The sequence below is a fragment of the Oryx dammah genome, unplaced genomic scaffold, assembly GCF_014754425.2.
Source record: "Oryx dammah isolate SB20612 unplaced genomic scaffold, SCBI_Odam_1.1 HiC_scaffold_2, whole genome shotgun sequence".
Lineage (NCBI taxonomy): Eukaryota > Metazoa > Chordata > Mammalia > Artiodactyla > Bovidae > Oryx > Oryx dammah.
This window is the reverse complement of record NW_024070186.1, coordinates 161,029,961-161,057,479: the sequence shown is the minus strand read 5'-3', so window position 1 is coordinate 161,057,479 and position 27,519 is coordinate 161,029,961. Positions and strand designations below refer to the sequence as shown.

At 47.7% G+C, this 27,519-nt stretch overlaps 1 protein-coding gene across 2 annotated transcripts; it reads left to right on the top strand.

The window, feature by feature from the left end:
• Nucleotides 1-880: 880 nt before the first annotated feature.
• On the top strand, nt 881-10,407 carry SEPTIN12 (septin 12). 2 transcript variants are annotated; one of them, XM_040256190.1, is made up of 9 exons: nt 881-1,043; nt 3,489-3,614; nt 3,691-3,772; nt 4,497-4,634; nt 4,741-4,858; nt 4,959-5,054; nt 9,240-9,336; nt 10,057-10,108; nt 10,194-10,407. In XM_040256190.1, the coding sequence occupies exons 1-9, from the start codon at nt 881-883 to the stop codon at nt 10,405-10,407; spliced, it is 1,086 nt and encodes a 361-aa protein (XP_040112124.1). The 2 variants fall into 2 exon arrangements, with proteins under 2 accessions (XP_040112124.1, XP_040112133.1); XM_040256199.1 differs by lacking the exon at nt 4,497-4,634.
• Nucleotides 10,408-27,519: the final 17,112 nt, after the last annotated feature.

Below are 27,519 nucleotides of genomic sequence, written 5' to 3'. Positions count from 1 at the left end.
CCCGTGAAGACCATTGACAGGTTAACATCCTAAGGCTTCTAGAACAGTTGTTAACACAGACACAACACAGAGCGTGTTGACAGAATGACACCAGCAATGGACAGGCCAAAGAAAACACACACACAGGTGTGCTTTCCGCTGTCTTCTGGTCACGGGTTTCCTTCCCTGACAGAGTGGTTTAAGGACATGATCTTGGAAGCCAGAGGAACCGGGGGCAGTTCCGCTGTGCCTCTTACCAGTGACCTTGAGCAAGGGAGTTGCCCTGGGGCCCTGGCTTCCTGTCTGTAGAACCAGGCTGGTGTCATTGTGAGGGTTACAGGGTACTGGCCCAAAAGGGCCCGGAGGTGTGGCTTACCTGTCCCTGCCCCCGGCCCCCTGCTGCAGCGGAGCCCTGGGGCGGGGGGTTCAGGGGAAGCAGGTGGAGCTCAGATTCTTCAGTTAACTGTCACCTGTCCCCTCCCCCTCACCACACACACCAGGGACCCCAGGCCACCAGGTGCCACACAAGGCTGCCTCTCTCCCTCTGTGTCCCCTCCGCGGGTCCAGCCCCTGGCTTTTGCCAGGCTGGCCACACAGCCGCGGGAGCCTGCCTGGGCCAAGGGTGGGGGAGGGACAGATTCCTGGGGCTGGTGCATCTCAGAAAAGGGATTCAGTCTCCCTTGAGAGGCAACGCCTCCAGGCACCCCTTGCCAAGCTCCATGGGCCATGGGGACTTAGCTGGGTACATAGGTCAGGGGATGTGAAGCATGGGAATGTCTGGGAGCAGGTCTCAGGAGTCAGGGTTCAGAGATGAGAATTCAGATGGTCCCCCTCTGGAACCCCAGCAACCCCCTTCTCCCCACCCTGACCCAGATGACAGGCATCGTCATTCCTTGGCCCCATGGACCCCTTGAGGCAGTCCCCCTCGCCCAGTTCATCACGGGCCTCCAGCCCGAGGACCTTCTCCTGCGAAAGGCTTGGTTACGTGGGCATCGAGGCTGTGCTGGACCAACTCAAGATCAAGGCCATGAAGATAGGGTTTGAGTTCAACATCATGGTGGTGGGTGAGTAAGGGGTCAGGGCTCATAGGAGGACTGAGCCACGGATACCACCCTGTGGGTCTGGACGTGTCACCTCTCGGAGCCTCAGTCTCCCCATCTGTAAAATGGTCCTGACAGTTGTACCTCAAAGGGGTGTGGTAGGTGGAGAAGAGGGAAACGCTGAGTCATGAAAAGACAAAAATCACCCAAGAAGCCCCGAGTAAACCCAATCAAAACATGAAAAGGGGAGGCTGTGTGTGGCAGGAAGTGGGGACACGCAGACTTAGATGGTGGTCCCAGGATTTAATGCCCACCAGCGTGTGACCTGGGCCCCTGACCTCTCGCTGCCTCAGTTTCCTCTTGGGGTTTAGCACAGTGCCTGCCATCTAGGAGGCTCCCCATGGGTCAGCTGACCTGGAATTGCATTTTTATACATGCAAAATTTGGTAGGTCAAAAGCTATACTTCTCTGACTTCCCTGGTGGTCCAATGGTTAAGACTCCAAGCTCCCAATGCAAGGGGCCCACCACGTTCCATTCCTGGTTGGGGAACTAAGATCCCACTTGCCACACAGTACAGCCAAAAAAGTAAATCAATATTAAAAAAAAAAAAAGACAGTTAAAAAAAGAAAACTACACTTCTCACAAAACAAACTGGATGCAATGGAACATAAAATGTCAGATGTATAGCACCAAAGAAGCGTATTATTCTAAGAAGGGGGCACCCAATAGAAATGTCATGGGAGTCACATCCATAATTTTAAATTTCCTAGTAGCTTCCTTTAAAAAAAGAGAAATGGGAGAGGTTGATTTTAATCATCTCTTTTACTTAACCCAATACATTCCAAAAACACTCCCATCTTGGCATATAATACATAGAAAACGTCCACAAGATTGTCTGCATTCCTGTTATTATATCAAGTTTTCAAAATATGGTTTGTTCCTTTAGACTGACAGTACACCTTGGTACAGATTGGTGCGTGACCGGATTGCCGGTAACAATAGCCAAGGGTAGCTCCGACTCTGAATATCGAAGCCCAAAGGACAATTTCAGCTATAGATACAAACGTGCATCCTGCCCTGTGACATAGGATGTTTCCTACTGCAGGACAAGGTCCATGGAATTGAGAAGCCAGCACAGCAGGGAGGATGGACCATCTACAAGTACAGACAGCATGGAGATTGTCGTTTTTCAGTCACTCAGTCATGTTTGACTCTTTATGACCCCATGGACTGCAGGACGCCTGGCTTCCCTGTCCTTCACCTCCTCCCGGAGTTTGCTCACACTCATGTCCATTGAGTCGGTGATGCCATCCAACCATCTCATCCTCTGTCACTCTCTTCTCCTCCTGCCCTCAATCTTTCCCAGCATCAGGGTCTTTTCCAACAAGTTGGCTCTTTGCATCAGGTGGCCAAAGTATTGGAGCTTCAGCATCAGTCCTTCCACTGAATAGTCAGGGAATATTCAGCATGAGGGAATCTCACCAAGAGAAGCCAGAGACGAAAGAGCACGTGCTGTGTGATTCCCAAGTAGACGGTGGGTGGGCAGAGCTGCTCCTTGATGGTGCAAGTCTGGATAGTGGCCATCCCTGGGGCTGTTAACAGAGATGTGACAGGAGTGGTCTTGGGTAGAACCACGTGTTCTGTCTCTTCACCTGGTGCTGCGTCTATCAGTTGTTTCATTTGTAAAAAGGCATTGACCTGCCCACCCGCAGAGGAATGGATAAATGCAGTGTGGTCTACCCATCCGGTGGAGTATTATTCAGCCATGAAAAAGTAGGAAGTCATGGTGCATGCTACAGTGTGGATGAGCCTGAAAGCATTATGCTGAGTGGGAGCAACCTGATACCAAAGGACAAGTACTGCATGATCCCATTTATATGAAGCACCCAGGGCATTCCCTGGAGGGCCTGTGGTTAGGACTCAGCGGTTTCAGTGACGAGGGCGTGGGTTCGAGCCCTGGTTGGGGAAATAAGACCCCACAAGCTGCACAGCATGGCCAGAAGAAAAAGGGGAAAAAAGAAGTATGTACACAATAGGCAAATCCATGGATAGAACGCAGATTAGTGACTGGGGAGTGTGTGACTAATGGATGTAGCATTTTTGTTGGGTTGATGAAAATGTTTTGGCGCTAGAGAGAGATGGTGTTTGCACAGCACTGTGAACGCACTCAGTGCCCCTGAACTGTACACTTTCAGTTGTTAATATTAGTTTTTATTATATGAGTAAAATAATTTTTATTTATTTATATTTTATATAATCTTATATTTTATTTAAAAATAACGTTTTACTTTGTTTCTGCCTCAATAAAAAATGGGGAAGGCATTGAGCTGGAGACTTAGGATAATACATGCTTTTCTGTGTTTATGTTATACTTTAAAAACGGTTGACTTTCTGAAAGAGTTTATTTGAGAGTTTCAGAAACATGCCTAGCCCTTCTGCTGTTGTTGCTGCTCTGTGGTTACTTGCAGGACAGAGCGGGCTGGGCAAGTCCACAATGGTGAACACGCTCTTCAAGTCCAAGATATGGAAGTCCACGATGCCGGGTCTGGGGGTACCCATGCCCCAGACGCTGCAGCTGCACTCTGTGACTCACGGTGAGTGAGCCCCCCATCACCCATCCCCACCCCACCCACCCAGGCCCACTCTCTGCCTCTCCACTCTTCCCCACAGTCATCGAGGAGAATGGTGTGAAGCTTAAGCTGACCGTGACCGACACACCTGGCTTTGGGGACCAAATCAACAATGACAAGTGGTGAGTCCTCAGGGGAGGCAGGGAGGGCCAAGCCCTGGCTACCCTGGCCCCCGCCCCTCCAGTCTCCAGGAAACATCAGGCCTGAAGCCACCTGGATGTGGCATCTTTGAGGCTCAGTTTATTCACCTGTACAACGGGTGTGTGCAGTCCTTCTCCCAGGATCACTGGGAGTCAAGTATGTAAAGGTCTTAGCTTGCTCTTAGCTCTCTGATGAAGGCATCGCTGATGAGTATGGCAAGGCAATAGAAGCCCACACTCCAGAATCAGGACCCCTGGGTTAAACTACTTGCCGGGTGTACAACCTGGGCCTGGCTGCAGATGCTCTCTGAGCCTGGGCTTCCTTTTTTGTAACTTGGGGATGATGACATCCCCCGTCCAGAGTTGTTTTAGGATCTCAAGGAGTGAAACACATTCACACAAGCACCTGGGTGAGGCCTGGGATTCTTCATCCATAGACACCTGGCCTCCACCCCTTCCCCAAGGGACCCTGCTAACCTACACAGCTCTTTTGCTTGAATTGGAAAAAAGCAGTAGCATCCTTCACAGACAGGAGCCTGCATGGGATTCACCCCTACACAGCCTCATGGTGGGTTGCCTTTGTGCAGTGCACAGACTGCTCATCTGTACAGGGAAGCCCTGTAAGGGCAGAACACCCAGAGGACCTAGGGGGTGGGGGTGGGGGACTCCCGGCAAGTTTCTGAGGCTGGGCCATCTCCCGCCCCAGCTGGGACCCCATCCTGGGCTATATCAATGAGCAGTACGAGCGGTACCTGCAAGAGGAGATCCTCATCACCCGCCAGCGGCACATCCCCGACACGCGAGTGCACTGCTGCATATACTTTGTGCCGCCCACCGGGCACTGGTGAGGTGGCTGAGCCAGCGGGCGGAGGAGGAAGGGACCCTGGCATGGGCGTGGGCTGGCACCCGCTCATCATGCCCTCACCACCATCGCTGCCCCACCTGAGCAGCCTGAGGCCCCTGGATCTTGAGTTCCTGCAGCGGCTCTGCCGGGCTGTGAACGTGGTGCCCGTGATAGCCCGGGCCGACAGCCTGACCATTGAGGAGCGAGAGGCCTTCAGGCACAGGGTGATCTGGGCGCCTGGGAATGAGTCTGGGGTCAGTGGTGGGGTGGAGGGGGCAGAGTTCACCTTAGAGTAGGCTGAGGTCATCTGTGTGTGGTCTGCAGATCCAGGATGACCTGAAGACTCACAGCATCGAGGTATACCCTCAGAAGTCCTTTGACGAGGACGTCAATGACAAGATCCTCAACAGCAAGATCCGGGTAGGAGGCCATCTGAGGTGGGGAGGCTGGTGGGACTGTGTCTGGGTGATGTGCTGTCCATTCATTCTTTCCATCTGAAGATTTGTCTCTCTGCAACTTGGGGAAAGTTCATGTATTTCTGGCAGACACAAATCTCCACGTGCAAACAAGGTGAGCAAGAAATTGGTCATATCAACAACACCCAGAATGGAAGAAAATGTTCTCAAATGATATATTTGATAAGGGATGTGTATCTTGAATATAAAAAGAACTGTTACAGATCAACACTAAAAGACAGGTGGGACTTCCCTGGTGGTTCAGTGGTTGAGAATCTGCCTTGCAGGGCATGGGACGTGGGTTTGATCCCCCAGGGCAACTAAACCCGTGCACCACAAGTACTGGGCCCATGCGTTAGAGCCCATGAGTCACAGATGTTGAGCCCATGAGCCACAACCACTGAAGCCAGCATGTCCCAGAGCCTGAGCTCTGCAACAAGAGAAGCCACAGCAATCAGAAGCCCGTGCACCACAGCTAGAGAGTAGCCCCTGCTTGCCCCAACTAGAGAAAGCTGGCACAAAGCAACGAAGACCCATGCAGACAAAAATAAATTACAAAAAAAAAAAAAAAAGAACTCTTACAAGCCAACAATAAAAGACAAATAGCTCAATTTAAAAATGGACGAGGAGCTTCCCTGGTGGTAAAGAATCTGCCTACCAATGCAGAAGACGGGTTCAATCCCTGGTCTGGGAAGATCCCACATACCACGGAGCAAGCCCATGTGCCACAACTACTGAGTCTGCACTTAGAGCCCGGGAGCCGCAACTACTGAGCCCAAGTACCACAACTACTTAAGCCTGCTGACCCGGGACCCTGTTCGCCGCAAGAGAAGTCAAAATGCATAGAGACTTCCCTTGCCATTCATTGGTTAAGACTCATGCTTCCAATGCAGGGGACGTGGGTTCATCCCCTGGTCAGGGAACTAAGATCCCACAAGGCATGGCAAAAGAAAAAGACAATGACAAGTGTTAGTGAGGGTGTGGAGAAACCAGAACTTTCACACACTGCTTGTGGGAATGTCAAATGGTGCAGCCACTTCCGGAAAATAGTCTGGCAGTTCTTCAAAGGTTAAACACTGTTACAATATGGCCCAACAATTCCACTCTCAAAAGAAATGGAAACCTTATGGCATTTTAAGACCAAAAAGAGAAAAAAATAAATGCAAACCTATTTTGATATAAAAACTCATACACAAATGTTCACATAACAGAACATTTAGAATGATCTGTAATAAAAAGTGGAGACAATCTAAATGTCCGTTAACCTGTGAATGGACAGACAAATGTGGTCTATCCATACAAGGGAATATTCCTTAGCCATCAAACGGAATAAAGTTCTGATAGATTCTGCAATGTGGATAAACCTTGAAAACGTGATGTTAAATGAAAGAAGTCAGACACAAACGCCATGTGTTATATGATTCTGTTACATGAAATGTCCAGGATGGAAAAATCTACAGAGATAGAAAATAGATTTGTGGTTTCCAGGGGCTAGAAGGTTTACGGGGAGATGCGGAGTGACTGCTAAAGGGTTCAGGCTTTCATTTGGGGTGATGAAAGCGCCCTGGAGTTAGATTGTGGTGATGGTTACACAATCTTGTGAGTATACTGAACTGAACCTCTAAAGGGAAGAATATTATAGTGTGTAAATTATATCTCAATAAAGTTGTAGAAAGAAAGAAAGAGAGGGAGAGAGAGAGAAAGAATGAAAGGGATGGAAGGAAGGAAGGAAATAACTCATATCTTCATTTTCCCTGAAGCAACCGAATTCCACGTCCAAGCCCCAGTCTCCCTGTCTTTGTGGTACATTCAAAGTCAGTCTGTCTTGTTCCTAAAAAGCACCTGGGTGAGGCCTGGGATTCTTCATCCATAGACACCTGGCCTCCACTGCCTCCCCGAGGGACCCCGCTAACTTACACAGTACTTTTGCTCGGATTAGAAAAAGGCAGGAGCAGCCTCCACAGACAGGAATGTGCATGGGATTCCGCCCTACACAGCCTCGTGCTGAGTTGCCTTTGTGCAGTGCACAAACTGCACATCTGTACATGGAAGCCTTGCTTCCTGTCTGGCCCCCAATTTCTCCACACAGTCTCTTTTTCCGCTCCCCACTGGAGCAATGAACAGTATTTCCTGTGAAAGATTCAAAGAGCTTTGACCTTCCACTTTCTGTCCCAAGGCCAGCAAAGACAGCAGCCTGGTCACAACTGGATTAGAGCTGGGGGAATAAAGAAAAGTTTTTCAAATTAACCTCTCAATAAATCATCCAGACATATAACATCTGTCGAGGGTCGAATACTGGCTGGTGCATAATAAGTGTGCAACAGATAGCTATTTTTAAAATATTTATTTATTTTTATGTGGCTGCTCCGGGTCTTAGTTGCCTCACAGGAACTCCTAGTTGTGGTATGTGGGATCTAATTCCCCAGCCAGGCATCAGATCCGGTCCCCTGCGTTGAGAGCTTGGAGTCTCAGCCCCTGGACCACCAGGGAAGTCTCCAACACATAGTTATTATTATTAGCATCTATTTATTTCCCATCACAGCCTAATTCTTAGAAATAAAAACAAATCCCCATACTGCACTTGAGAGCCTAATCTCCATTTGCAGCCATGAATGGGCTTCCCTAGTAGCTCAGTTGGTAAAGAATCTACCTGCAATGAAGGAGACCCCGGTTCGATTCCTGGGTTGGAAAGATCCGCTGGAGAAGGGATAGGGGGCTACCCACTCCAGTATTCTTGGGCTTCCCTTGTGGCTCAGCTGGTTAAGAATCCGCCCACAATGCGGGAGACCTGAGTTTGATCCCTGGGTTGGGAAGATCCCCTGGAGAAGGGAAAGGCTACCCACTCCAGTATTCTGGCCTGGAGAATCCCATGGACTACAGTCTACAGTCCACGGGATTGCAAAGAGTCAGACATGACTGAGCGACTTTCATTTTCACTTTCTAGCCATGAACAAGTAAGAAACTAGAATTACAAAAGGGCTTAGAAACTTTTTTTTTGGTAGCAAACTTTTTTTTGGGGGGGTGAAGGGCCAGACAATGGTATTTTAGACTTTGCTGCAATTACTCTGCTCTCCCAAAGTAGTGTGAAAGCAAAATAGACAAGAGTAAATGAATGGCCAGGGCTGTATGCCCATGAATTTGACTGCTTTAGTCCAGGAGCCATAGGTTGCCAGCCCCTGGCTTACAATGTTCTCTCTCTCTTTCAAATTTCTTTTATTGAAGTATCATTGATTTACAGTGTTGTGTTAGTTTCTGGTTTACAGTAAAATGATTCAGTTACACATATAATTTTCCATTATGGTTACAGGATATTGAATACAGTTCCTTGTGGTATACAGTAGGACCTTGTTTTAATATAATAGTTTTTTATATAATAGTTTGCATCTGCTAATGCAAACTCCCACCCCACCCCTCCCCCACCCTCCTTCCCCTTAGTAACCGCAGCTCTGTGTTCTACATCTGTGAGTCTGTTTCCTAGGTAGGTTCATTTGCGTCATATTTTGGATTCCACATATAAGTGATATTACATGGTATTTGTCTTTCTCTTTCTGACTTACTTCATTTAGTATGATACGGCATTGCTTCATTCTTTTTATGCCTGAGTAATATTCCAGTGTGCGTGTGTGAGGAGTGTGTGTGTGTGTGTATACACACCCCACATCGTCTTTATCCATTCATCTGTCAAGGGTATTAAGCTGTTTCCCTGTCTTAGCTATTGTAAACAGTGCTGCCATGAACATAGGGGTGTATGTATCCTCAAATTATAGTGCAAAATTGTCTCTTTTAACCTTATAATAATGGTTCAAGGTGATCGCTTTTCCTGTTTCACAGGTAAGAGATAGGACATGAACGGAATTGACATCACTAATGTACTCTGAGTAACCGTTGGTTTCCAAGACTTGTTCTGCTAAGCCCTTCATCATGCTAAGCCCTTCCCAAATATTCAGAGCCCTGCATCGGTGCTATCGCGTCTCCCACTTTACAGATGAGGAAGCCAAAGCACTGATCAGAGTCTGTGCCCTCCGACTTCAGACATCTGTGCTCCTCCTGCCACTTGCTGTCCCCACAAAGGGCAGCATCCTGAGGGTTCATACCTCTCTCTCCACGTCCCCAGTGGGGCCAACCCTCCCATCTTGTCTCCTCCCTGCAGGAGCGGATCCCCTTCGCTGTGGTCGGGGCCGACCGAGAGCACATGGTGAACGGGAGGTGTGTCCTGGGCCGGAAGACGAAGTGGGGCATCATTGAAGGTCAGTTCAGGGACCCTAGGGAGGGCTCAGGGAGAACAGATTGAAAAGCGAGGCTTGGCCTCTTGCCCTTGCCATCCTTACACCCACCAGAGAGCCCGGTGGGGGTTTAAGCCCAGAGCCGGAAAACAGACAGACCTGGGAGCAAGTTCCTTTGTGCTTCTGGGTGGCCCCGGGCAAGATACCCAACTCCGTCAGTTTCCTCACAGTCAAACGGGCATCATGAAATCGTCAGCCTCGTAGGGTGGGTGGAGGGGGAAGAACCACCACTTTGCATTGAAACCTGGCACCCAGGAGGCACCCTATTCATTCACCAGAATTTATTGTGGGCCTACTATGTGCTGGGCGCACTACGTGCAGTTCCTGAAGGGATACAGTGAAAGTGGGACCAACAAGCTCCTTGTGCCCACAGAGGTGGCCAGACAAGGACAAGTGGGGACGCACAGAGAAGGAAACGTGTGGGGTGGGGGGGGGGGCACCTGAAGGGGCAGAGGAAAGTCCTGTGACTCAACAGCTGTTTACAGGAGCCACCTGTACCAAGGGCTGGGGACGCAGCAACGAATGAGTGAATGAACGGGAGGTGGGTTAACACAGAAAGGTGGGGAGGGGCAGGCAGTGGCGGGGGGTGGGGGGTGCAGCATACAGCAGGCGCTTACTCAATGCTGGCCAAGGGCAGAGCACCAAGCAGAGCGCACACTCAGGGTTTGGTGCCGTGTCTTCCAGTGGAGAACATGGCCCACTGCGAGTTCCCCCTCCTGAGAGACCTGCTCATCTGGTGAGCCAGTGGGGAACCCGGGAGGCTGTGGGGGGCCTGGGGGATGCCCACGGCCTACCCTGCTGACCTGCCGCCCATCTCCCAGCTCCCACCTCCAAGACCTGAAGGACATCACCCACAACGTCCACTACGAGAACTACCGCATCACCAGACTGAAAGAAAGCCACACGCTGCCCCGAGGGCCCGGCTGGGTGAACCTGGCCCCTGCCCCGTCCCCCACCCCCGCGGGCACTCGGGCCAGCCCCGGGCCTGCGAAGGTGTGCCGTTGGGCCGAGGACGACTCAGACGAGGACTTCTAAACGAGAGCTGGGCGGCCCCTCAACACGCAGCTGTGTACTCGAGCATGTATTAAAGGTGGACGTTGCTTTTTATGAAAAGCTGTGCTTTGAAAACAAAAGGCATTTTGTAAATGACTTCTTTGATCTATCCTCCAATAAAAGTATAGTTCTTTCTAAAGTAACAGTGTGAGACCCCAGGCCCTCGGGAGCCTTGAAGATCTGGGAGGGCCTGTTTTGGACAACCAGCCCCCTCTTCTGCCCAGAACCAGGGTCCAGGTCCAGATCAGGCGCTGCCCTCAGTCACAATGCCTCCCTCCCGCACAGCCATCATAAGATGTGACCTGGAGCAAGTTGCTTCCTCTGGTGGGCCTCAGTTTCCTCATCTACAAAATGGGGATGACACTATCCCCACACCACAGTGCTGCTGTGCAGATAAAACGAAATGACTCAGGGAATGTGGCTGCCACCTAGGAGAAACAGTTCTCGGAGGTGACAGGATAGCACATACCTCCAGTCCAGGGAAGAGGCTGTGCCCCATAGGATGTGTGAGCACTTGCTGGAGCTCTCGGGATCCCTGCAAAGGAAATGGACTTCACTGAAGTCCTCACGGTACACCTGAGCTCCCCCAGGGCACAGGCAGGGGTGAGCACCAGAAAGTGACACTGGGGCGCATCAGCCCCAGGGACCCTGGGACCCTGGTGTCCCAGCTGCTGGTCTGAGCACTCCTCATCACCGGGGCAATCTTTCCTGGGGGGAGGGGGAGGTATTCCAAGTGTTACTGAAAGAAGAGGTGCATCCAGCTGCTTACCGCTCAAATGACAATACCAGCCAGGTGGATGAAAAGGAAAGTGTGCTTTATTTCAGATGCCAGTAACTGGGGCTGGGGGAGGGCAGATGTCTGTCCAAAGGCTGACTCTCCCCACCCCACCCCACCCACTGGCCTCCAGTGGCACATGAGCTTTTATAGACAGATGGAGGGGGCTACATGCAGAAACAGCAGTCAGCTCTGACAGTCATCTTCAAATTGGTCACTGGTGGTCTGACCAGCATCATCTTGGTTCTTTTAGGTACAGTTAATCTTCAGTTTCAGGGTCCATTTGTTCCCATTTCTTTGAGGCCAGTTTTCAGAATTGTGGCAGCTTCTGTGGTGGGTGTAGTCTGGCCATCAGGCAGTTAACTTCTCCACCTGATGTTTCAGTATCTATAAGACAGCTCGCAGGACGTGGCTCAGAATATTATCTATAGCTCTTGAGAAAGAACTAAAGGTCCTTGACTATGCTTAATGACTACATGATTGTTATTTGGTCTCCTTTGACCATTTTCCTTTGTTTCTGCATTTCTCATTTCTCTGATTAAACTTGTTTTTTGACTACCATGGACAGAAGGCAGGCAGAGGACACGGAGGCTAAGGACCATAGGGTCCAGCTCCATTTCACAGGGACAGTGGTCCTGTTCTCTGCTAACGACTTTCCCTCCAGTTCTGGAAGCTCTTGCCATGCCCACAGAGATGCTGCAGTGCATGCCTGGCATAGACTCAGTTGTGAGCTCAGTAACAGTAATGACTGTACACAGATTTCTTCTGCATTTCCTGACCTGTATCAGCTGGGTAAGGGTGGGGTGGGAGTGGGGCTTCAGCTGACACATCTCGGGATTCTCCAGGCCCAGCAAGTGTGGGTGACACTTTGCCCCTTTTTAACTGAAGGACTTCAGCAAGTCACCTGACATCCTAGATTCCACTTCCTCCTGCAGAAAACAGGGACAGTACCCCCAACCTACTCTCCCCAGGTGTGTGAAGACAAGCCTGCTCACAGATGCCTAGGTCCCATAAGGAGCCATTTATCTGAATATTTTGTTCCATTTTATAGGCATGGGGGGTTCCCATTGTGCTGCGTGCTAATCAGGTTCATGTCATAATGATAAAGTCATCGTATCAACTAACAATGTTGTTATTGTTTAGTCCCTAAGTCACGTCTGACTCTTTTGCAACCGCACAGACTATAGCCCACCAGACTCCTTACCCATGGGGTTTCCCAGGCAAGAATACTGGAGCTGGTTGCCATTTCCTTCTCCAGGGGATCTTCCCAACCCAGGGATCAAACCCTGATCTCCTGAACTGGCAGGCACATTTTTTTTTTTTTTGACCACTGAGCCACCAGGGAAGCCCAATAACTAACAATAGTGGGCTTTTTAAAAAACAGGGAATCACAGATGAAGTTAGTTGCAAAGCAGAAAGAGACCAAGAGGTAGAGACCAAGTATATGGTTACCAAGGGGGAAAGTGGGGTGGGTGGGATGAAGTGGGAGATTGGGATTAACATATATACACTATTGATACTGCGTATAAAATAGACTAACTAATGAGAACCTACCGAATGGCTCAGAGAAGTCGACTCAGTGCCCTGTGGTGACATAAATGGGAAGGAAATCCAATAAAGAGGGGATATATGTACACATATATGGGCTTCCCTGGTGGCCTAGCGGTTAGGATTCAGCACTTTCACTGCCATGGCCCGGGTTCAATCCCTGGTCCGGAAACTGAGATCCCACAAGTCGCTTGCTCAGCACAGCCAAAAAAAAAAAACAAAAACCAAAAAACAGGCAAACAAAAACTTGAATTTTATGCCACCTGCACTCTTCCCCCATCACATCTCTCTCCAGACCCTGCCCCATCACCAGGGATAAACATCATCTTGAATTACATGTTTAACCAAATTCTACCTTTCTTTACCCTCTACCACCTATGTTGTTGTTTAATCACTAAGTCATGGCCCATATACGTTTAGGGATACCACACATGTATATATTCCTAAATCATACACAGCATCGTTCTGTGTGTTCTTATAATTCATGGAAATGATTTCATTCTGTCACTTGCTTTTTAGCTCAGCATAATCTCTGTGAGATTTATCCATCCATCATTCTGTTGATCGACACTGAAATTGTTTTCAGGTTTTTATCGTTACAAACGTTGGTCTAAACACAGAAGCAGATTATTTAAAAAATTAGAAGGTATTAAGCTATATATTAAGCCTTTATTGGGCTTCCCTGGTGGTTCAGTGGTAAAGACCCCACCTACAGTGCAGGAGACATAAGAAATGTGGTTTCAGTCCTTGGGTCGGGAAGATCCCCTGGAGGAAGGCATGGCAACCCACTCCAGTACTCATGCCTGGAGAATCCCCTGGACAGAGGAGCCTGGTGGGCTACAGTCCACAGGGTGGCACAGAATCGGACACGACTGAAGTGATTTAGCACAAGCCTTTATTATGTATTAGGCATTTTGTTGCATATTTAAATCACAAGGTTACCTAGCCCGGGTGTTACTATCCTCATTTTACTAATGTGTTATTCTTGTCTTCTCCCTCCTTCACCCCAACCCAATCACTCCCAGGGCCCTGTGGACTCTTCTTCAGGAATCTGGATCAGATCCCTCCCTGAGTGACTACCACCATCACCAATATTACTTCAATTCAGACCTCACGGCTTCCCTTATAGTTCAGATGGTAAAGAATCTGTCTCCAATGCTGGAGACCTGGGTTCAATCCCTGGGTCGGGAAGATCCCCTGGAGAAGGGAAAGGCTACCCACTCAGTATTCTTGCCTGGAGAATCCCATGGACAGAGGAGCCTGGCGGGCTACAGTCCATGGGGGTCCAAAAGAGCTGGACAGAACAGAGTGATTAACACTTTCACTTTCACCCCCAGGAGCTTCCAGCTGGTCTCACTGCTCCCCTCTGGACTCCCCGACATCTGTATTCCACCAAGCTTCCTCTCCTACCAGGACACTATCCCGCTTAAAAGCCCAAACTACTCCTTTCTCCTGGCTCTTGGGATATAACATTCAATCCTCCTGGGAGCCTTCCAGAGACCCCCTGCTTGGTCCCACCTCTTCAGCCTTGTCTCCCAAGGTTGGCCCCCTGTACCGGGAAGACACTGGTCTCCTTTCTGTCCTGCAAATGCACCCCGATCTCTCGGGCCTCAGGATCTTCACACTTGCGGTTCCTTCTGTGTGGACCCTTTCCCCACAAATCCCCAGGCTACCTTCCCTCTGACACATTCACCCTAAGATGGTCAGATCCCCTCTCCTCTACTGCTTTGGCAGCATTTACCAAAGAGGTGACTAAACAATTATTTGGGCAATTATTTGTCCAGTGTATACTTTTTTTCTTGGTGGAATGTAAATTTTATGAAAGAAACCAGTTGCTCATCATTACCGAAATCCCAGCGCCTAGCAGAGCTGGCGGATTGGATCGCTCAATTGGCGGCTTTAAAAAACATATGTATGAATGGATGAAAGGATTTTGAACTAATGTCCCCCATTCACAGATGTGGAAACGGAGCATGCAAGGGACCAGCAACGACAATGTGGCACCCAGAGGCTGATGCCCCTTTTCCCCCACCCCTCACGGGGTCACCTCCAGGAAAGACCCTTAAAGCAACATGACCCCGCGCCCGCCGCAGGTAGCCCTCTCGGCATCAGCCTGAACGGTGCCCCGCGGGGCACTCTGGGAAATGTAGTCTAGTTGTCTCCCCGATGTCAAGTGGGCCTTAGAAAGCATCACTAGGAACAAAGCTAGTAGAGGTGATGGAATTCCAGTTGAGCTATTTCAAATCCTGAAAGATGATGCTGTGAAAGTGCTCCACTCAATATGCCAGCACATTTGGAAAACTCAGCAGTGACCACAGGACTGGAAAAGGTCAGTTTTCATTCCAATCCTAAAGAAAGGCAATGCCAAAGAATGCTCAAACTACTGCACAATTGCACTCATCTCACACACTAGTAAAGTAATGCTCAAAATTCTCCAAGCTAGGCTTCAGCAATACATGAACCCTGATGTTCAAGCTAGGCTTCAGCAATACATGAACTTCCTGATGTTCAAGCTGGTTTTAGAAAAGGCAGAGGAACCAGAGATCAAATTGCCAACATCCACTGGATCATCGAAAAAGCAAGAGAATTCCAGAAAAACATCTATTTCTGCTTTATTGACTATGCCAAAGCCTTTGACTGTGTGGCTCACAATAAACTGTGGAAAATTCTGAAAGAGATGGAAATACCAGACCGCCTGAATTGCCTCTTGAGAAATTTGTATGCAGATCAGGAAGCAACAGTTAGAACTGGACATGGAACAACAGGCTGGTTCTAAATAGGAAAAGGAGTACATCAAGGCTGTATATTGTCACCCTGCTTATTTAACTTCTATGCAGAGTATATCATGAGAAACTCTGGACTGGAAGAAGCACAAGCTGGAATCAAGATTGCCAGGAGAAATATCAATAACCTCAGATAGGCAGATGACACCACCCTTATGGCAGAAAGTGAAGAGGAACTAAAGAGCCTCTTGATGAAAGTAAAAGAGGAGAGTGAAAAAGTTGGCTTAAAGCTCAACATTCAGAAAACGAAGATCATGGCATCTGGTCCCATCACTTCATGGCAAATAGATGGACAAACAGTGGAAACAGTGTCAGACTTTATTTTTCTGGGCTCCAAAATCACTGCAGATGGTGACTGCAGCCATGAAATTAGAAGACGCTTACTCCTTGGAAGCAAAGTTATGACCAACCTAGATAGCATATTCAAAAGCAGAGACATTACTTTGTTAACAAAGGTCCATCTAGTCAAGGCTATGTTTTTTTCAGTGGTCATGTATGGATGTGAGAATTGGTCTGTGAAGAAAGCTGAGACCCGAAGAATAGATGCTTTTGAACTGTGATGTTGGAGAAAACTCTTGAGAGTCCCTTGGACTGCAAGGAGATCCAACCAGTCCAGTCTGAAGGAGATCAACCCTGGGATTTCTTTGGAAGGAATGATGCTAAAGCTGAAGGTCCAGTACTTTGGCCACCTCATACGAAGAGTTGACTCATCGGAAAGGCTGATGCTGGGAGGGATTGGGGGCAGGAGGAGAAGGGGACGACAGAGGATGAGATGGCTGGATGGCATCACTGACTCGATGGAAGTGAGTCTGAGTGAACTCCGGGAGTTGGTGATGGACAGGGAGGCCTGGCATGCTGCGATTCATGGGGTCGCAAACTCAGCGACTGAACTGAACTCTCTCCCCGATTCCGGCGTCCGCTACTTCCGCTTCCCGAGGGCACCAGCCTCTCGCGAGGCTTTGGGAAGGACGCGCGGTTGTGGATCCGGTTTGCGTCTGAGTTGCTGCACCGGCTGCGCTGGCCTTCGCTGTGTAGCGAGCTACTGTCTCCCTTAGCTGTGCGCTGCGGCTCCTTCCCTGGCGCGGAGGTGAGTTCCGTGCGGTTGCAGCCGTTAGGGCAGAGGCGGGAGTCGAACCTGGAATGCCTCTTCTTGCTGGCCTCTCTTGCCGGTGAGGTCCAGGCCGCGCCTCAGAGCGAGTTCAGTCGGAGTCAAGGGTGGCCGACTGAGTCAGGTCTCAGGTTGTCGGCGTTGTTATTTCGGCCTACAGTGGATTAGCCCGGGACTTAGGAACTCGAGTTCTGGAATCAAAAATTTGTGTTCCAGTCTCATTGCCATCACTTCACAACCATATTATCCTCCATGGGCTCTATACCTAAAACTCGTGGAGCTTCAGGGTTATTATTATTATTATTTTTTAACATGTGAAATAGAGATACAGCACCTTTGGCGTTAGTAACTTAGGAACAAACAGTGGGAATGGGTATTGCCCGGCGCTCAGAAATTGCTGGCCATTATTATTCTTGTATCGGGGAGAAGAAGCAGGCAGGACAAAGAATTGGGGTTGGAAGTTGTTGGGGTCTTGATGAGGGTGGATCTTGACTCCGGAGGCCGTTGTCTCCCCAGTCGAGGGTAGGCAAAGGTACTTGGCATCTCTTTCAGAGGCTTAGCCTGAACAACTTCGTCCTTTGGAAAGGAGAGTCTCCAGAGGCCACTTTTCTACAAAGGTCACTTTTTTCTCCAAAACTGTCTTCTGTGTCAGGGATAGGGGGGTGGGTTACCCTGGACCAGGTGGCAAAGGGTCTCTTCTTGACCAGACTCTACTTGGGCTCCTCTTAACTCTCTTCTCAGCTAGGCCTTGATTTCTGGGCTTCCGTGTTTATTTCTGCATTGTTTGCTTGTGGCCACTTTAGCCAGAACCACCCGCCTCCCTCAACTGAATTGGATTCCTTATCCTTCAGCATCCTCCAGGTGATGTCTCGTCATCATGACTTTCCTTCAGCAAGAAACCCTTCTTACCCCTTATGTTTCCTTTTATTAATTTTCCATCCACTACCACCACCACCACCCCCACCTACCTCAGTCCCCAGCCCTGCACCTTGGCTGTAAGTTCCCACCTTTCCTTGTATTAGGAGTTGGACTTGATCTCTCTCTCCATTGCAGTGTAATAGGGAAGAAACTTTGTAGTCTATTGCAGTCTAAAGGGATGTTGCCTGTAAGCTTAAATTATCCATAATGGCCCATCTCTGGAAATGCTGCCTTCCAAGTAAGGAGCATTAAGTTCAAATATCTTTGTTTAGGGCTTCCCAGGCCACTCAGTGGTAAAAGAATCCCCATGTCAATGCAGGAGATGCAAGAGAGGCTGGTTCAATCCCTGGGTCCGGAAGATTCCCCCGGAGGAAGAAATGGCAACTCACTCTAGTATTCTTGCCCGATAAATCCCATGGACAGAGGAGCCTGGCTGGCTACACTCCATGGGGTCACAGAGAGTTGGACATGACTGAGGACTAAGCACACAGGCACCTTTGTTTAGCTCACTAGAAATATCCTTACCAGACCCATGTGTGAATGACCACAAGAAATTAACACATCCGCTCCAGAGGCTGACCAGAACCAGGAAATGTTTGATTTTACACCCTCCCCTTTTAGTATAAAAGAAGCCTCAATTCTAACTAAGGCAAGGTGGTTGTTCGGGACACAAGTCTGCCATCTTCTCAGTCTGCCGGCTTTTCGAATCAAGTTGCTGTTCTTGCCCCAACAATTCGCCTCAGTTTATTGGCCAGTTGTGTGGTGAACAGTACAAGCTTGGACTTGGTAACAGCAGTGGTCCCTAACAAGTGGTATCAATAATTTCTTTTCTTAGAAGTGGCTTAAGAAGTTCCATTCCTCAACTGTGGCTCCCTGTGTGTCTCTCACAGACTGGCTTGCTTCTTTGTGGTTGGCTTCAGCCTGCAGCAGATTCTTGGAGGGAACCTAGACATTTTACCTCTATTTCTCTTCCCTAGCTCTGGCCTCCTGCCCTTTTAAGGAAGCCTTTGGAGAAAATATTGAAGCCAAGGAGGTGCTGGCTTCCTTTCCTGAAATGGAAGCCAGATGAATGAACAGTCCTTTGTCTGAATATTTTCTACCTAAAAGAGCAGCTACGTTGCTCTTTCCCTTCCCCCTAGTGTGTTTTTCTGCAAAGCAGTATCATCACCTGCATCATTTTTTTGTCTGTGTATAGACTTACTGGTGGCTCAGATGGCAAGGAATCTGCCTGCAATGCAGGAGACCCAGGTTCAATCCCTGGGTCGAAAAGATCCCCTGGAGAAGGGAATGTGGCTGCCCACTCCAGTATTCTTGCCTGGAGAATTCCATGAACAGAGGAGCCTGGCGGGCTACAGTCCATGGGGTTGCAGAGTTGGACGTGACTGAGCAACTAACACACACAGGCATACCTCGGAGATACTGCCAGTTTGGTTCCAGACCACTGCAAAGAGGCTATCACCATAAAGTGAGTCACATAAATTTTTGGTTTTCCAGTGCATATAAAAGTCAGGTTTATATTATACTGTAGTCTATTAAGTATGCAATCAGTTCAGTTCAGTTCAGTCGTTCAGTCGTGTCCGACTCTTTGAGATCCCATGAGTCGAAGTACACCAGGCGTCCCTGTCCATCACCAACTTGGCATTGGCACCCCACTCCACTACTCTTGCCTGGAAAACCCCATGGACGGAGGGGCCTGGTGGGCTGCAGTCCATGGGGTCACTAAGAGTCAGACACGACTGAACGACTTCACTTGCACTGTTTACTTTCATGCATTGGAGCAGGAAATGGTAGCCCACTCCAGTGTTCTTGCCTGGAGAATCCCAGGGACGGGGGAGCCTGGTGGGCTGGCATCTATGGGGTCGCACAGAGTCGGACACGACTGAAGCGACTTAGCAGCAGCAACATGTCCATCAAGTTGGTGATGCCATCCAGCCATCTCATCCTCTGTCATCCCCTCCTCATCCTGCCCCCAGTCCCTCCCAGCATCAGGGTCTTTTCCAGTGAGTCAACTCTTCGCATGAGGTGGCCAAAGTATTGGAGTTTCAGCTTTAGCATCAGTCCTTCCAATGAACACCCAGGACTGATCTCCTTTAGAATGGACTGGTTGGATCTCCTTGCAGTCCAAGGGACTCTCAGGAGTCTTCTCCAACACCACAGTTCAAAAGCATCAATTCTTCGGGTCTCAGCTTTCTTCACAGTCCAACTCTCACATCCATACATGACCACTGGAAAAACCATAGCCTTGACTAGACAGACCTTTGTTAACAAAGTAATGTCTCTGCTTTTGAATATGCTATCTAGGTTGGTCATAACTTTGCTTCCAAGGAGTAAGCGTCTTTTAATTTCATGGCTGCAGTCACCATCTGCAGTGATTTTGGAGCCCCCAAAAATAAAGTCTGACACTGTTTCCACTGTTTGTCCATCTATTTGCCATGAAGTGATGGGACCAGATGCCATGATCTTCGTTTTCTGAATGTTGAGCTTTAAGCCAACTTTTTCACTCTCCTTTCACTTTGATCAAGAGGCTCTTACAGTTCTTCTTCACTTTCTGCCATAAGGGTGGTGTCATCTGCATATCTGAGGTTATTGATATTTCTCCTGGCAATCTTGACTCCAGCTTGTGCTTCCTCCAGTCCAGCGTTTCTCATGATGTACTCTGCATGTAAGTATGCAATAGCGTATGTCTAAAAAATGTACATATCTTAATTTAGAAAAATATTGCTAAAAAATGCTATCATCATCTGACAATACAGGGTTTCCACAAACCTTCAATTTGTAAAAACCATAATATATGCAAAGCACAATAAAGTACAATAAAATGAAGTCTACCTATACATCTTTGTGCCAGAAACAGCCCAGAAATGTGTTAGTGGGTTTGGTTTATCTCACACAGGATTTAATTCCATTTTGAATCTGCATTTAAACTTGGGAGTTTTCACCTAAAAATCCAAATATTTCGATTCTGGGAAGTGACCAAATTGGCAGGCAGTGTTGGGCCTGCGTTTCCCACTGCTTCCCATGGCCTTGTATCTGCTCCATCTGTCAACGGCACTGTTACATTTCTTGTAGATAGAAATTCTCCACACTCAAGTCACTCTAACACACAGTAATACGGAAGAAAGCCCAAGAGGGACGTGTTTAAAGAAAAATGGGAGAGAGCACGTGTCTTTGTGGAAAGCAAGAATATTCCAAAATGTTTAGCATCTCTGTCAAAAATCCATTTTTACCTTCCTCTCTGACCCTTGTGGGTATTTGAGCAGGTGACCCCAGGCCCAGAGTGGGTGATCGTCTGAGGGGGACTTTTGCCATTCCAGGGACTGGTAGTGTTTGTGGGTTCTGTGTGTTATGTACTGAACTGTGACCCCTAGAACTCACACTGAAGCCCTAACATGACTGTATCTGGAGACAGGGTCTATAGGACATAATTAATAGGAAAAGAAGAGAGAGAGTACCGTTTCTTCCCACCAAGTATGGGCACAGAGGCACCATCCATCAGCCAGGAAGAGAGTCTTCACCAGGAACTGAATCTGCTGGCACCTTAATCTTGGACTTCCCGCCTCCAGAACTGTGAGATATAAATGTCTGTTGATTAAGCCCCCTGTCTCTGGTACTCTGTTATGACAGCCCAGCAGATGCTAACACTATGTTTTTCCCAAGAGAAGCATGTGAATCATCACCCTGTCCTGAGCCACAGCTGAGCCGACCTTGAACAGGAGACTTTCCAGACTTGATTTTACATCTCCACGGGTGAGGATTTCCAAGCACGCTGGGTGGTCCTTGCGTCCCTTCCTCCAGACACCAGCCTTTCTCCATGATGCCGCATCCTTCGCGTCCGTCATGCTTTGCACACCTGTTGTCATACATCTGCTTCTCATTTAACGTGCTGACTTCAGGGAAAAGACAGATAGTTTCAGATGGGTGGTTCGAGGTGTAAATGGTATCTCCTGCCTCCCTGTTATGGAGAAGGCAATGGCACCCCACTCCAGTACTCTTGCCTGGAAAATCCCATGGACGGAGGAGCCTTGTGGGCTGTAGTCCATGGGGTCGCGAAGAATCAGACACAACTGAAGCGACTTAGCAGCAGCAGCAGCCTCCCTGTTAACTGATGAATCCTCTTGTCTGTCTAAAATTTCATGATGGAACCAAAACAGCCAGACTCCAAGGAGAGATTTCACAGTATTGCACAGCAGGCACTCTTATTCATCCTTTCTGTTAATGAAGATAATAACAAAACATTTGCTGTTCACTGAGTGCTCCTATGTTTCAGTCTAGGGCAAAATATTTTAAAGTACTCTGTCATTTAATTCTATTATAGTAAGTATCCTCTAGGAAATAGGTACCATTAACCCCCATTTATATTATTGTCAGAATTAAGGGTTTAAAAAAAATTTTTTTTTTTAAATTTTTGGCTGTGCTGGGTCTTTGTTGCTGGGCACAGGCTTTCTCTAGTTGGGGTGAGCAAGGGTTACTCTTCATTGCAGCTCAAGGGATTCTCATCACAGTGGCTTCTGTTATGGAGTACCAGCTCCAGGCATGTGGGTTTAGTAGTTGTAGCCCACAGGCTTAGTTGCCTCACGGCATGTGAAATCTTACCAGACTAGGTATCGAACCTGTGTCCCCTGCATTAACAGGCAAATTCTTAACCACTGGACCATCAGGGAAGTCCTGGAATCAAGTTTGTGATAAGGTTGGGCAACAGAGTTCAGTGTCTAAAGAACAGATTCCACTGCTTATTTATTTGGTTTCTCAGCAAATAGTTACTGAGCCTCTACCATTAGTATATGCCAAGCAGATCTATTTAGTGTGTTGAAAAAACTAGAGGGGCCCTGCTTGGGCAGCTCAAAGGAGAATCTTGGGACAAGACTAGAGTCTTCCAAGAAACAGCTTGCATATTTACTCTGAGTCAAAGCTTCAATTACCTGGGTGACATTCAAGTTTACCTTTACGAGAGTGTTCTGAGGAGCAGAGTCTGAAACATGCTTGCCCAAGTTTGTCTTGGCTCTTACACTTTTCCAGCTGTGTGGCCTTAGGCAGGGCTCTGCACCTCTTTGAGCCTCAATTTACTTAACTAAAATGTGGGTCACAATGATGTTTACATGATTCATTGTGAGGATTTAAGTAAGTAAAAACATGAACTCCATGGACTCAGGAAGTACTTAAAAAACGTTAGCTTTTATTGTTAGCTTGCAAAGGCCTTAGAAAAAGTATAACAAAACACCAATTACCTATCAGTTTTGGAAAACTGTAGTTCTCTGATGACTATCTGATACAGTTGAATTATGGACTGTAGCCTGCCAGGCTCCTCTGTCCATGGATTTCTCCAGGCCAGAATACTGGAGTGGGTAGCCGTTAGCTTCTCCAAGGGATCTTCCCAGCCCAGGGATTAACCCCAGGTCTCCCACATTGCAGGTGAATTCTTTACTGTTTGAGCCACCAGGGAAGCCCAAGAATACTGGAGTGGGTAGCCTATCCCTTCTCCCAGGGATCAAACTGGGGTCTCCTGCATTGCATGCGGATTCTTTACCATCTGAGCTACCAGGGAAGCCCATAAAAAAACACCCATCATGTATCAAGTTTTGAAAACTGTAGTTCTCTGATGACTCTGAGATAATTCAGTTTATCTAACTGTTTGACTTGTACTGAATTGTTAGTCCTTAGTTATTTGGGCTTTAGGAAATTGCTACCACAGATGACTCAGGCTTACAAAGTGCTGGATCACAGACCATGTCTTCCCAGCCATAATTAAGTCATAGGAGTAAGTGTGAGCTGAACCAGTGCCCAGTGTGTGATTATGGACTGTGTGCCATCCATCTGAAGATGGTCTTCCCCTCTGTCTTCAGAGAAGGACATGTGTGTACCTCTCACATGTGTGTACCTCACATGTTGGCCTGATTCCACGAGTGTGAGGCTGCCATTTTATTTATTTGTTTTTAATATTTATTTATTTATTCGGCTGTGCTGGGTCTTAGATGTGGCATGTGGGATCTAGTTCTCCCACCAGGAACTGAACCCAGGCCCCCTGCACTGGGAGGGCAGAGTCTTAGCCACTAGACTACAAGAGAAGTCCTATGGCTCCCATTTTAAGTCGAACTGTTTTGTAAACTCCATAAATGCTACGAAAACAAGCTACATTTATAAGTGTAAATAGTTATATGTGATTATAGATACATGTACAGCAATAAATACTTTTCCTTCAGACCCTACACTGTGCTTGGCACTGTAATGAATTGTGACCCTCTTACAGGAACACCACGGCCCCAGGCATTTGAGATCCACAAATCTGGAGGCCTGCAGGCTTCATCCCAGTATGGTTGCAGGTCATGAGCTGGTGTTTATGGAGCATCTGTTACATGCTAGACATCATCAGGGAGCCTTTACAAGCTCAGTCTCATTGAATCCCATCTGTCAGCTCTCAGAAGCTGGAGCTATGACAATCTCCATTTTACAGATGAGGTAAAAGGTGAGGCTTACTCAGTTACTAAGTGGTAGAGCCAGGATCTGAAACACTGGTTTGGGTGTATGTCAGTGTACATCCAAATTCATACTGGTGTACTGGTGTGCATTGGTTATGGAGTGAATGTGTGTCCCCCTCAAAATAGATTTAAGAAAGAAATCCTGGGAAAAGTAGAAATGTATCCTTTAAAACTCCATTGGCCACAGTCATGAAAACTGCCCAGAGAGGAGAGGACCAGGACTATGTCAGGCAAGCCTGGTCACCACGTGGACTTCCCTGACTTGTGTGTATCTGGCCCCAAGGAGATGATACAAGACACAAGGCCAGGGCCCTGAAGCTAAGCAAGAGGCCATTAGAAACTGGAAGGTGTGGGGCAACATTGAGGATGGTGGTGTCCCCACCCGTCTGCCCCTCCAGACAGAGCCCAGCGTGTCTCTTTTGTTTTGCTCCTTTTCCCTGTTCTCTCTTCCTCCCCCGCTACATACCTCTGTGACTTGTTCAAATTTCCCCTTTCCACTCCCCGCTGATTCCTAGAATGTCGACATTCACTCTTGCCATCTTCTGCAGGCAGGAATCCCTCAGAAGAAATGGAGTAGCCATCATGGTCAACAAAAGAGTCCGAAATGCAGTACTTGGATGCAATCTCAAAAACGACAGAATGATCTCTGTTCATTTCCAAGACAAACCATTCAGTATCACGGTAATCCAAGTCTATGCCCCAACCAGTAACACTGAAGAAGCTGAAGTTGAATGGTTCTATGAAGACCTACAAGACCTTTTAGAACTAACACCCAAAAAAGATGTCCTTTTCATTATAGGGGACTGGAATGCAAAAGTAGGAAGTCAAGAAACACCTGGAGTAACAGGCAAATTTGGCCTTGGAATACGGAATGAAGGAGGGCAAAGACTAATAGAGTTTTGCCAGGATAATGCACAGGTCATAGCAAATACCCTCCTCCAACAACACAAGAGAAGACTCTACACATGGACATCACCAGATGGTCAACACCGAAATCAGATTTGATTATATTCTCTGCAGCAAAAGATGGAGAAACTCTATACAGTCAACAAAAACAAGACCAGGAGCTGACTGTGGCTCAGATCATGAATTCCTTATTACCAAATTCAGACTTGAATTGAAGAAAGCAGGGAAAACCGCTAGACCATTCAGGTATGACCTAAATCAAATCCCTTATGATTATACAGTGGAAGTGAGAAATAGATTTAAGGGCCTAGATCTGATAGATAGAGTGCCTGATGAACTATGGAATGAGGTTCGTGACATTGTACAGGAGACAGGGATCAAGACCATCCCCATGGAAAAGAAATGCAAAAAAGCAAAATGGCTGTCTGGGGAAGCCTTACAACTAGCTGTGACAAGAAGAGAAGCGAAAAGCCAAGGAGAAAAGGAAAGATATAACCATCTGAATGCAGAGTTCCAAAGAATAGCAAGAAAAGATAAGAAAGCCTTCTTCAGTGATCAATGCAAAGAAATAGAGGAAAACAACAGAATGGGAAAGACTAGAGATCTCTTCAAGAAAATTAGAGATATCAAGAGAACATTTCATGCAAAGATGGGCTTGATAAAGGACAGAAATGGTATGGACCTAACAGAAGCAGAAGATATTAAGAAGAGATGGCAAGAATACACAGAAGAACTGTACAAAAAAGATCTTCATGACCAAGATAATCACGGTGTGATCACTCATCTAGAACCAGACATCTTGGAATGTGAAGTCAAGTGCGCCTTAGAAAGCATCACTACGAACAAAGCTAGTGGAGGTGATGGAATTCCAGTAGAGTTATTTCAAATCCTGAAAGATGATGCTGTGAAAGTGCTCCACTCAATATGCCAGCACATTTGGAAAACTCAGCAATGGCCACAGGACTGGAAAAGGTCAGTTTTCATTCCAATCCCAAAGAAAGGCAATGCCAAAGAATGTTCAAACTACCGCACAATTGCACTCATCTCACACGCTAGTAAAGTAACGCTCAAAATTCTCCAAGCTAGGCTTCAGCAATACATGAACCCTGAACTTGCTGATGTTCAAGCTGGTTTTAGAAAAGGCACAGGAACCAGAGATCAAATTGCCAACATCCACTGGATCATCGAAAAAGCAAGAGAGTTCCAGAAAAACATCTATTTCTGCTTTATTGATTATGCCAAAGCCTTTGACTGTGTGGATCACAATAAACTGTGGAAGATTCTGAAAGAGATGGGAATACCAGACCACCTAACCTGCCTTTTGAAAAATCTGTATGCAGATCAGGAAGCAACAGGTAGAACTGGACATGGAACAACAGGCTGGTTCTAAATAGGAAAAGGAGTACATCAAGGCTGTATATTGTCACCCTGCTTATTTAACTTATATGCAGAGTACATCATGAGAAACTCTGGACTGGAAGAAACACAAACTGGAATCAAGATTGCCAGGAGAAATATCAATAACCTCAGATATGCAGATGACACCACCCTTATGGCAGAAAGTGAAGAGGAACTAAAAAGCCTCTTGATGAAAGTAAAAGAGGAGAGTGAAAAAGTTGGCTTAAAGCTCAACATTCAGAAAACGAAGATCATGGCATCCGGTCCCATCACTCCATGGGAAATAGATGGACAAACAGTGGAAACAGTGTCAGACTTTATTTTTGGGGGCTCCAAAATCACTGCAGATGGTGATTGCAGCCATGAAATTAAAAGACGCTTACTTCTTGGAAGAAAAGTTATGACCAACCTAGCTAGCATATTGAAAAGCAGAGATATTACTTTGCCGACTAAGGTCCATCTAGTCGAGGCTATGATTTTTCCAGTAGTCATGTATGGATGTGAGAGTTGGACTGTGAAGAAGGCTGAGCGCCGAAGAATTGATGCTTTTGAACTATGGTGTTGGAGAAGACTCTTGAGAGTCCCTTGGACTGCAAGGAGATCCAACCAGTCCATTCTGCAGGAGATCAGCCCTGGGATTTCTTTGGAAGGACTGATGCTAAAGCTGAAACTCCAGTACTTTGGCCACCTCATGCAAAGAGTTGACTCATTGGAAAAGACTTTGATGCTGGAAGGGATTGGGGGCAGGAGAAGAAGGGGACGACCGAAGATGAGATGGCTGGATGGCTTCACTGACTCAATGGACGCGAGTCTGAGTGAACTCCGGGAGTTGGTGATGGACAGGGAGGCCTGGTGTGCTGCGATTCATGGGGTTGCAAAGAGTCAGACACGACTGAGCGACTGAACTGAACTCCTGGCTGAGGCTGAGAGAATGGCAGGCTGGCTTGTGCTCAGCTTGAGTGCCAGTGCTCTGGACTGCCCCACACCTTGGTTCTGGTTCCCTCCAAGAGCCTGGCTTTCCTGACCAGCAGCCCAAGATTGTAAGGGGAAAATGCAGCACATGTGGTCCTGCCTTGCTTGAAGCCCCACCACGAGGCTGCCCTGAAATCTGGTGTCTTCCCTTAAAGATACCTCCCACTACGCAGGGGTGGTCCCCAGAAGCCAGGGGGTGGGCAGCCCAGCGTC